Source organism: Callithrix jacchus, chromosome 6, assembly GCF_049354715.1.
Source record: "Callithrix jacchus isolate 240 chromosome 6, calJac240_pri, whole genome shotgun sequence".
In the NCBI taxonomy this organism is placed as follows: Eukaryota; Metazoa; Chordata; class Mammalia; order Primates; family Cebidae; genus Callithrix; species Callithrix jacchus.
In genome coordinates, this window is record NC_133507.1 from 2,745,742 (window position 1) to 2,757,915 (window position 12,174).

Sequence of the window (12,174 nt, forward strand, 5' to 3'; positions counted from 1 at the left end):
GAAATTCTAGCTTCTGTTTCTTGGTCCCAGAACAACTATTCTCTGTAGAGTTTTCACAGTCTCAAGTTGTACACACACAGCTATATACTGTATCACTCTGCAGCTTATCTTTGGATGTCTTGTATACAATGACATCTAACATTTGGAACTGTGAAGCCATAAACCCAGGGGTCAGTCACTAAATCTGTGTTGATTTGCCTATAATTCTATCATGTATTTCCTATAAGCAAAACTAGAACAGGTAAAGGATCTTACAGGCTAATTAATCTTTTGGTATCTGGTCTACCCAGGTCCAGTGCTTTGTTCTTAAGCAAAGAAAGAATAAAAAAACACAGAGAAATAACAATGTAAATACTCGAGATGTTGCAGAAATTCAAAATTGAGGAAGCTTCCTCTTTTCTACAGGGATTTTCTGGGGGAAGAAAATCTCTATATCTGGTCTTATATATTACCTGTCTTCGAAAAACCAAAACATTGGAAGTTAAGCAAAATTTCTGTCAGAAAGAAAAACTGACATAAAATATGTTGCATAGCTCAAAACTACTTTGGGAACCAGAGAAAGATTCATGAAATGACTGAGTTTTAGTGTGTGGCTCATAGCTGAAAAGAATGATCATTTTCCCGTTTGCTTGTGAAGTTGCTATATGCAAGCAGAGCTTCAATTATTGATAAACTGCTTTACCAATATTGTGTCTTCAGTCCTCAGAAGTGTGTGGCACATTCTGTTTTCGGAAATTAATGTCAGGGCGCTTTTGAGTCGACAGGTTCTGGGATGTGCCTACGTTTTTGCGATCATGTCAGCCTGTGATACAGAACGCTGTCACGATTCATTCACTCTGAATCTCCTACCCCATCATGATTTAAGCAGCATACACAGCATCTCATTGTGAGAAAGGACAACCTAACTTGGCTTCTTAAGAGAAAATTCTAAGCACGGTTCAAGTAACCCTGAAATTAGATCATTCATATTTATTTATTTATTTTTTTGAGACGGAGTTTCGCTCTTGTTACCCAGGCTGGAGCGCCATGGTGCGATCTCGGCTCACTGCGACTTCCACCTCCTGGGTTCAGGCAATTCTCCTGCCTCAGCCTCCCGAGTAGCTGGGATTACAGGCACGCGCCACCACGCCCAGCTAATTTTTTGTATTTTTAGTAGAGACGAGGTTTCACCGTGTTGACCAGGATGGTCTCGATCTCTTGACCTCGTGATCCACCCGCCTCAGCCTCCCAAAGTGCTGGGATTACAGGCGTGAGCCACCGCGCCCGGCTTCATTCATATTTAAATAGTCTTTTACATTGAAGGTTTTTTTTATGAATGCTTCTACATTAAAATCACACAAACTTATGGAAGAGACTTTCTGAAACTCACCTAATGCTGTCCTGGCTGGTGTAGCATCTTTTTTGATCCAAAACGACACCCAGGATAAAACCACAGTCAGTATACAGGGAATATAGGTCTGAATAGTGAAGTATCCCATTCTTCTACTCAATTCAAAATATATAGTCATGACAACATAATCACCTGTAATAAAACATTGTTGAAATTAAGAAAACTTCGATGAGTCAAAAATAATTCAGGAAAATAATTTACAGTTTATTTTGCTAAATGAATGACTTGGATACAAATGTACGACTACAACAATATCAAATCAGGAAAAGGATCGAAATTAAGGTTAAATTTCTTAAACTTCATTTTCAGAGTGTCCCTGGGTGTACCAGGCATTTCGCTGGTCACAAAGATGAACATGCTCATGGACAGAGGGAAAAGACTTGCAGGTCTCTTCCGGGACAGGCCACGACTTGTTGACCTGTTACTGCTTCAGCCCTTCCATAGGTTGTATGATTAAATTCAAGAGTGACGGGTAAACTCAACCCTCAGAGAGGCCCAGGGTCATCTTAAGGGACGCTTTTCCGATAACAACAGAGCTTTCATGTCTTACATAAACTTGTGGAACCATTTTCTATTTTTGTTTATTTATATTGTTAAGTTTTGCTGATCAACTCTGCACTCTGTTTTCCCTAATGTATGCCTATTTATCTTAACCCTTTGTAACTCCAGGACTCCAGCTTTGCCAACCCAGGAACGAACAGAAATACTCACTTACTGACATTCCACTCTGCTACCAAAGCAGAGCCACGCCACCGAGAAGTCGGGAGCACTACGGCTGTCACTAGAGATTCTCTAAGGTCTCCGAGGGACGTCACGGAGGGGGCATGCTTAGTACAGCGTACGTTTTGTTCCCAAAGCACCTCCATTCACTTCTTGTCTAGGTCATCTCCTGTTGAGATTATGTCCTCATCCTCATCCTCCCCATTTCAATCCTCCACCCCTTTAGCCTGCTGGATTCAGCCGTCCAGTGCCTGAGATCCACCATGTCCAGAACCGAACTATCACCTTCCTCCTGCCAATATCTGCACCTTCCTCTGCCAATATCTGCTCTTCTTTCAGATCTGCTTCTCACGTGTTCGAGGAGAAAACCCAACGCCACCTCTGACTTCTTTTTCTTTTCTTCTCAATGGTTCTCTCTAACCATTGCTCTCAAATCCTTTCCCGTGTAATCCAAGCTACCATCTTCTGCTGTAGACCCAAGCTTGTCTCCTAATGACCAGTTCTTTTGGCTCTAACTAATTCTAGTCCACATCAATCTGCATTAAACGCCCCTTGCCCTGTGCTACACTCCTGGCAACTGGTCCTCCCAGGCCCTCAGACGTGCCGGAACCCTTCCCCACACTCCTCGGAATCCCTGCCCGTCTGCACAGCACGCTCTTCTCTTTCCTGTCCCAGCATCGAGACAGTTCCTACTCACTCACTTCACTTAAAAATCACTTCGTTCCCCACGAAGTCTTCCCAGGCATCTCCCATAAACTGTGATGGATTCTTTTCTATACTTACTGATGCAGTATCTATCTTAAAACCAATAAACTGGTTGGGTCACAGAACATGCATCTCTTGTTTACCAATGTTGGCTAACCATAATAAATTAACTAGTATTTGCTGAATGAAAAGACTATCACTGAAGTCCCCCCCCTTTTTGAGATAGACTTTTACTCTTGTCACCAAGGCTGGGGTGCAATGGTGTGATCTCAGCTCACTGAAACCTCTGCCTCCCAGGTTCAAGTGATTCTCCTGGCTCAGCCTCCCAAGCAGTTCGGATTACAGGCATGCGTCACCATGTCTAACTATTTTATTTTTTATTTTTTTATTTTTAGTAGAGACGGGGTTTCACCATGTTGGTCAGGCTGGTCTTGAACTCCTGACCTCAGGTTATCCACCCACTTTGGCCTCCCAAAGTGCTGGGATTACAGGCATGAGCACTACCCAGCCTGAAGTCCCATTTTTACTTAAAAGATTGACAGGGGGATGGTATTAGGCTCAGATGAAAACTATGCTTTTCAATAAATAAGAATTTTTTTGCAGGATGAAATATTCTGCTGTAGCAATATTTAGAACTGTTGACAGAAACACCAACTTTGAGGCTGGGCCCGGTGGCTCACGCCTGTAATCCCAGCACTTTGGGAGGCCGAGGTAGGTGGATCACGAGGTCAGGAATTTGAGACCAGCCTGGCCAAGACGGTGAAACCCCGTCTCTACTAAAAAATACAAAAAAAAAATTAGCTGGGCATGGTGGCGTGTGCCTGTAATCCCAGCTACTCGGGAGGCTGAGGCAGGAGAATTGCCTGAACCCAGGAGGCGGAGGTTGCGGTGAGCCGAGATCGCGCCATTGCACTCCAGCCTGGGTAACGAGAGCGAAACTCCATCTTAAAAAAAAAAAAAAAAAAGAAACATCAACTTTGATACCATTTACCAAGAGACATTTAAAATTTTAAACAAAGTACTGCTTCAGCACAAACGAATTAGGATGATTAGCCTGAAGCAATAGAAGAGCACAAATATATACTCTAAAGGACTGTGGGTGCTAAAAGGAAGCATGTTTGTGTCAATCTGAAGAATACGTTCCTTAACCCAAGACCATCCAGTTTCCTTATACAAGTTTTGCTTCCCCCCAGTTTCCCTTCTGTGCAATTACTTCTTCTCCAATTCAAGTTTTCTGAATCCCATTGATTTATTGCACTGGTCGTCTGCGGGGCGACCCCTTTCATTCGTGCGTTCGTATCTGCATGAATCTGTGTGCGTTTTGATTCCTACACATAAGCACTCTGTCTTAATCAGCATAACTGTGGCAGACACACCCTAAAGGGACCCCAGTTAGTCCTGCATTTGTATCGTTCCCTCTTCACGAATGTGGGCAGAACCTGATTTGGTTTCACCCACGGATCAACTCCCTTGATTTAATTTCGTTATATGGCAAAGATGAATAAATTTTTCAAATGTAATTAAGATCCAGAATCTGTTCACTTCAAGTTAATCAAAGAAAGATTATCCTGGGTGGCCCTGACTTAATCGGGGGAAAGATGTGAAAAGGAAGACTGGGCCTTTCGTGAAGAGACAGACTGTCCTCTGTTCTCTGTAGCAGCACATAATAATTTTGTCAACAACTTGAATTTGGAAAGGGATTCATCCCTCCCAAGTCTCCAGATGAGAATGAAGCTCACCCAACTCCTTAACTGCAGCCTTAAGAGCGAAAGCAAATGTTACAGTGAACCCCAGGTCTCTCTTCAAAGAATCAGTGTGTCAGTATTTTCAGCTCTCTTATTTTTTAAATCTTTAAAGTTTAACTTCCTTGTAATTCTAGTAAACAACCTTCTCCATAAGTTCTGATCAGTAGTTCACATCTGCTCCTCCTCACCTCCTACCATCCTAACTCATCCCAGTCAAATGATCACACCTGGCTACCTGCTCTGACCCACCCATAACGATCCTTACCGCCAAAATACCCACCCTGCTACTCCGGCTTGGACCCCTGATCTTTTTAAAATAGCCAATTGGGATTAGCCTAGCTTGTGCGATCCATCCCCAGCCAATAGGGGACGACACAGCAGTAGGGACAACCCTCTGCCCATTTGTCCAAGCATGTGGCTGCCATCATCCCACCTGTATGCCACACCCTTCTATAGAAGTAAACTGCCTCGCCGAGAGGACTTATCTTCAAGTACTATTTCTTTTGTGGCATCGAAATGTTATTTATAACACAAAGGTCTCAGCTAAGCCACACCTAATTCATAGAAACTGCTGGGTTACAAATGGGTTTTGTTTTTTTTTTGAGATGGAGTTTCACTCTTGTTACCCAGGCTGGAGTGCAATGGCGCGATCTCGGCTCACCGCAACCTCCGCCTCCCAGGTTCAGGCAATTCTCCTGCCTCAGCCTCCCAAGTAGCTGGGATTACAGGTACGCACCACCGTGCCCAGCTAATTTTTTGTATTCTTAGTAGAGACAGGGTTTCACCATGTTGACCAGAATGGTCTCGATCTCTTGACCTTGTGATCCACCCGCCTCAGCCTCCCAAAGTGCTGGGATTACAGGCATGAGCTACTGCGCCTGGCTGGGTTTTGTTTTAAACTACTAAGTTTGTGGCAATTTATTAAACTGAAATGGAAAACTAATACAATAGCACTGGTCACAGGTAGAGAAGCTGCCAATCTTTGTGTTCTTCTCCACGGATGCCTCTGCTCTTCTTGGGTCTTTGTGCTTCTGTAAAACTGTAGAATCAGTCTGAAAATTATTCACAAACACTGTCAGTATTTGGACTGGAATAAATTATGCACCCTCATTTATTTAGATCGTCAGTGTGGCTACCTGGAAGTAGAGCAGTTAAGAAAAAGTTTTTGTCATCATGAAGTTTTATCTATTTCAATTTGAATGCCCTTCAATGAAATATTGACTGACGTCACAAAGCTTTTGTGAGATATGGTTTCTGATACATGTATATTTCTGTTGCTACAGATGATATGTTTAAATTAAATTGAAATTACATTTATATTTAAGTCCTTGTTTTAATTTTTTTCTTTCTTCCTGATTTGTTACAACTTTATTAACATGTGTGTTGCTTTCCTGGGACCCGGTTGGCAAATTTCTGTCTTCCTTCATTTAAGGATTTTTTTTTCCAATCCAGCCTTTAAACATTTTGCTCTATTAGCTTCATTCTTTTCCTTGTCTTATAAACACTAATTATGCATTTGTGAGTACTCTGATTTACACATCTATTATTTTTTTCTTAAAATTCACTGTTTGAGTGCAGTCCTCAGTATTACTAAACCAACAGGTTTAGTTCACATTCCTGAAAATATTATCAGCAGATTAGATTCTGTAACAGCTACTTGTAACGTGGCTTTTTTTTTTGAGACGGAGTTTCGCTGTTGTTTCCCAGGCTGGAGTGCAATGCGTGATCTCAGCTCACCGCAACCTCCGCCTCCTGGGTTCAGGCAATTCTCCTGCCTCAGACTCCTGAGTAGCTGGGATTACAGGCACGCGCCACCGTGCCCAGCTAATTTTTGTATTTTTAGTAGAGACGGGGTTTCACCATGTTGACCAGAATGGTCTCGATCTCTTGACCTTGTGATCCACCCGCCTCGGCGTCCCAAAGTCATTTTTTTATGATCTTATTTCTTCTGTTTCCCTCCCCCTAGTATCTGCAGGCTTGATATCTCTTCTCGTTTTTCATCTCTGTCTACATTTCTTTTTTCTTCTTTTGGGTGACCTCAGTTTTGAGCTAAAATTTTCTTCACTTGCTCCAAGGTCACAGGGAAGTATTTGGAACGTTCTTAGTATAAATATCCTACATCAGCATCTGTAGTGTTTTACGCGTTGTCTTGTTCTTTGTCATCTCTGCATGGGTCCCATTTGTGTTTCTAACCCAAGCTGACCGGGGGCACGTTTTGGAGGGCAGCCCTGGAGTATGAATAGTGCCTGCAGAGATCAACTCAGCACAAATGGGCTGATTTAAAAAACAGGAGTTAAAAAATCAGAACAGAGAAACCAAGAGTTGTGAGAAAACAACAAACTGTCTAATATACTTATAATTTGAATCCCAGATGAAGGGAAAAATGATGTATTTGAAGAAATAATGGCTGAGAATTTTGTAAAATAAAGACAGACACCAAAGTACAAAACCAAGAAGCTCAAACATTAGCCAGATAAATACCTAACAATCAAAAGAAAACAAATAACAAACCCCCCACCTACATATATCATATTAAAAGTTGAAAACCAAATACAAAGGGAACATTTTGGAAGCAGCTGAGGGGGAAAAAAAGATACATTTTTGTTTTGTGCTTCCCCCAAGCAGAGGCGCAGAAGGGTAAGATTCACAGCAGACTTCTCCTAGGAAGTCATGCAAGAAAGAAGGCAATGGAACGAAACCTTGAAGTGTCTGAAAGAAAAAGTCAACCCACAATGAAACTGTTTCAAAAGTGAAACAGACATATACACTTTCTCAGAAAAATAAAAACTGAGGGAATTCGCCGTTGGCAGATGTAATCACGAAATGGGAAGGAAGTTTTTCAGAGAGAGGGAATATCATACATTCAGAAATTTGCATCCCTGCAAAGAAATGAAGAGTGTTGGAGATGTCACAAATGGGTGCATTTATGCTTTGGTAATGTTGACTTTAAGAGTTAACTGTTTAAAGCAAAGATATACAATATATTTTATGTTTATAGCATAAGAAAAAATAAAATATGTAATAATAATTATATAAGAGATGGAAGAAAGAAATAGGGAATACACTGTGAAAAGCTTTTTATACGACCTATGTGTCAGCATAATACTATTTGCAGGTCAACCGAATTATTAACATATACTGTAAATCCAGTGTAACCACGAGAGAGTTAGAAAAGGTTGCTACACACAGTAGGTCTAAACAGAAAATAAAATGGGAACATTCTTAATTAAAGGCAGTGAAAGCGGCAAGATGAAAAAGGAAAGAACAGCTGGAAGACATCTTTAAAGAGAATGAGATGACATATTTTAATGTGACCTTATCAATATCACTTTATATGTTAATGATCTAAGCATCCCAGATGAAACACACAGGTTGTCAGCTTCTACAAAAAGCAAGACTAAACTATATGCTGCATAAAAGCCACTTTAAATATAAAGGCAGAGTTAGGTGAAAAGTTAAAAAATATAGAAAGGAATAGCATGCAACCTTAAGCAAAAGAAACTGGGTAGTTATATGAATTCTGAACAGAGCAGACTTCAGAACAAAGGATACTTAGGAAGAAAGAGGATGCTACATATTGATAAAGGGATGGATTCTCTAAGAGAACAGAATTTTTAATGTGTGTGTACTTATCAACAGAGATTCAAAATATATGAGGAAAAACTGATAATCTGAAAAGAGAAACAGACACTAAATAAATACAGTTGGAAAATTTAATAATCTTCTCTAAGTGACTGAAAGGACAAATAAACAGAAAAGATGTAAGGATATGAGTGACTAAACAATCATGTCAACAAGTTTGTGTTGACATTATTTATAATTATATAATATACCAGCCAACAAAACAGTACAATATATATTCTTCTAAAATGCATATAAAACGTTCAGCAAAACAGAACATATTTTGGACCAGACCAAAGATTTACATATTTATTTATTTATGTTATTTCTTATTTTTATTTTTTGAGACGGAATTTCCCTCTGTCACTGAAGCTGGAGTGCAGTGCACGATCTCTGCTCACTGCAACCTCCACCTCCCGGGTTCAAGCTATTTTCCTACCTCAGCTTCCTGAGTAGCTGAGACTATAGGCTCACACTACCATGCCTGGCTAATCTTTGTATTTTTAGTAGAGATGAGGTTTCACCATGTTGGCCAGGCTGGTTTTGAACTCCTGACCTCAGGTGATCCACCTGCCTCAGCCTCCTAAAGTGCTGGGATAACTGGTATGAACCACTGTGCCCTGCCAAAGCTTAACATATTTAAAAGACTATAAATCTTACAAAGTAAGTACTTGGACTATAGTACAAAGAAACTAAAAATAAATAACAGAAAGAAAACTAGAGATTTCCCAAATATTTTAAAATTAAACAACACATTTGTAGGTTTTTATAGGTCAGGAAGAAAATCTCAGGGGAAATTAAAAATATTTTGAAGCGGAAACTAAAATATAATTGATGAAATTTGTGTAATACAAGTTAAAAATGGCTTAGATGGACATGTATGGTATTAAATGCTTATATTGCAAAGAACAAAATACCCTTGAATCAGTAATCTAAGCTACCACTCTAAAAAACTAGAAAAAATAGCAATTTGAGCAAAAAAATATCAGAGGAATGAAAAAATTAAGATCATAAAATTGGTGAAATTTTAAAGAAAAAAATAAACCCCAAAGTTGCTTTTTCAAAAGTTAATAAAATTAATTTGTTAGTTTTCTCCTATTGCAACATTAACAAATGATTTACAGATGTGGTGTTTGAAGGAAATGCCCATTAGTAGGCCACAGCTCCGTGGGTTAGTCACCCAGGCATGGAATTACTGTATTTTCTTCCCCAAGAGTGAAATCCATCAACCAGCGAGGCTGCATTCTTTTCTGAGGGCTCTAAAGTCTCCTTCTAAGATCATTCAGGTTTTGACAGAATTCAGTTCCCTATGGCTGTAAGACTGAGTCCCTTTTCTCCCCACTGTTAGCCGGTCGTTTCACTCAGCTCCCCCTTTCCTTCCCAGATGGCAGCATCCTTCTTTAAGCCAGCAAGAGCATGTCCAATTCTTCTGGTGCCTCAAATCTCTGGGCTTCCCTTCTGGAACTGGCCAGAGAAAACTCCATTTGTAAAGGGCTTGTATAATCAAGTAAAGCCCATTCAGATAATTTCCATGTCCTAAATTCAACTGTGTCATATAAATAATCTAGTCATGGGAGTAAAATCCATGAAGTTCACAGTGTGGAGGATCATGTAGCAGGTGGGAAATCCTGGAGGCCACATTAGAAATCTCCCCACTGCAACTGATAAACCTCTAGACAGTCTGAGCAAGAGAAAAAGACACAAACTGCCAATATCAGGAATGAAAGAGGGGGCGACATTATGGGATAGTAAGGGAACAATGCTGACTGCCTAACGCTATGCCAGTAATTCTACAGCTCAGGTGAAATGAACACATCCCCTGAAAAACACGAACTACCAAGACTCAAGAAGAAATAAATAACCTGAACATATATGTATTAAGTTAAATTTTAATCTTTCTAAAAGTATCATTCAAATCATGCTTCATGAGCAAATTACACCAAGGATCCAAGAAAGAAAATGCACCGATTCTATACAATTATCTTTTCCCAGAAAATAGAACAAAAGGAAACTGTACCCAACTTATTCTATTAGGCCTTAATAGCAAAAGCAGACGCAGGTATTTTCTGAAAACTACAGGCTAATGTGCTTAATTAATGTAGACACAAAAATCATCAGCTGAATAATAGCAAACTGAATACAGCTAAACACAGACACACACACCACATGAGAGGAAGACAAGGCTGGTGACATTCAAAGATCAATCAGTACAACTCAACATATCAACGGACTAAATAGGAAACATTAAGGTTATTTGGAAAACATAAAAATAATTGATAAATCGAAACATCCATTTAGAATTGAACGCTTCTAGCAAACTAGGAATAGAAAGGAACATCATCCACCAATAACAGAAATTCTACAGCTAACACTGTCGTTCGTTGATTACGGGCTCGACCTAGTGACTCACTACTAGCAAGCAGGAAATCGAAAAGAAAATACTGTAAGTTTACGGCGGAGGAATCTGGCCAACAGCGCTTTAACCAAGCGATCAAGGCGAACATCAGCAGGGATAAGTCACACTGGCATCATCCCTATGGGATGCAACTAGAAGAGTCTAACATGAGAAAACAGAGACCAAATGGGGACATTCCACAAAATATTTCACTAGTAGTGAGCAAAAGTGTCAAGGTCGGCCGGACACGGTGGCTCAAGCCTGTAATCCCAGCACTTTGGGAGGCCGAGGCGGGTGGATCACGAGGTTAAGAGATCGAGACCATCCTGGTCAACATGGTGAAACCCCGTCTCTACTAAAAATACAAAAAATTAGCTGGGCATGGTGGCGCGTGCTTGTAATCCCAGCTACTCGGGAGGCTGAGGCAGGAGAATTGCCTGAACCCAGGAGGCGGAGGTTGCGGTGAGCCGAGATGGCGCCATTGCACTCCAGCCTGGGGAACAAGAGCGAAACTCCGTCTCAAAAAAAAAAAAAAAAAAGTGTCAAGGTCACAAAAAACAAACTATCATAGATTTGAAGAGACTAAAGAAATATGAAAACTAAATGCAATGTGGTTTCAAGAATTGGATCCTAGAACAGAAAAAATACATGAATGGGACGTTGGTAAAGTCTGAATAGAGACTGTAGCTCAGCTGAGAGTATCATGCCCATGCTGATTATTTAGTCTTGATAAGCTTAGCGAAGTAAAATATCAACATTAAGGGAAACTGAGCAAAATGTGAATAAGCTCTCCGGTAAATCAAAAATCATTTCAAAGGAGACATTTTTAAAAACCTGTTAACTTATAAACTTATACTCAGCAAAAATATCTTTCAAGAATGAAGGGAAAATAAAGACTTTCCTAGACATGCAGGCAGAACTGGTCACCGGCAAACCCACACTACAATAATGCTAGAGGAAAGCTTTCAGGCAAAAAAAAAAAAAAAGAAAGAAAGAAAGATACCAAATGGAAATCCGGATCTACACAAATGAAATGTCAGTCCTGGAAATGGTAACTACCAACTTCCCAATAGGGAAATGAAGTTTATTTTCTTTCTATTTAAATTTCTTTAACAAAAATATAAACTGTGTAGTATATTTTACATTTGCAAAAGTAAAATGTGTAATCACAAGAGCACAAAGTTTGGGAATGAAGACACGTAAGTGTACTCTTGTAAAATTCTTATATATAAAGTGGCAAAGATTTCAGGGTAGCCTGTGATAAGTTCAAGACGTAGACTATAAGCTCTAAAATAAACTGTTAAAATTACAAGTCAAAAAGTTATGTCCCAAAAGCTAACTATGAAGATAAAGTGGCATCATAAAATATGTGCAGTCAATATGAAAGAAGGTCAAAGAGGAAAAATGTGAACAAAAAACAGACGAGAAATAGAGGAGAAAAAGAACACAAAAGCAAGATCACAGATTAAAACTAGAAGTGTCAACAAGCACAAATGTAAACCGTGCAAATACTCCCATTAAGGCAGTTTTTCAATTCAGATATATAAGCAAGACCCAACTACAGGCTACTGCAGGAAACACAGTTTAATAATAAAGGC

At 39.8% G+C, this 12,174-nt stretch overlaps 1 protein-coding gene across 6 annotated transcripts in view; it reads right to left on the reverse strand.

The window, feature by feature from the left end:
- Positions 1-12,174, reverse strand: part of GABRG3 (gamma-aminobutyric acid type A receptor subunit gamma3) — a 530,709-nt gene that overhangs the window by 13,860 nt on the left and 504,675 nt on the right. For 5 of the 6 annotated variants that reach the window (XM_078375675.1, XM_035306449.3, XM_008998270.5 and 2 more), the window contains one exon: positions 1,370-1,522. The exons of the other annotated variant lie outside the window; for it this stretch is intronic. In XM_078375675.1, the coding sequence (XP_078231801.1) occupies positions 1,370-1,522 (153 nt within the window). The remainder of the gene's footprint in view (positions 1-1,369; positions 1,523-12,174) is intronic. 6 annotated transcript variants of the gene reach the window in all.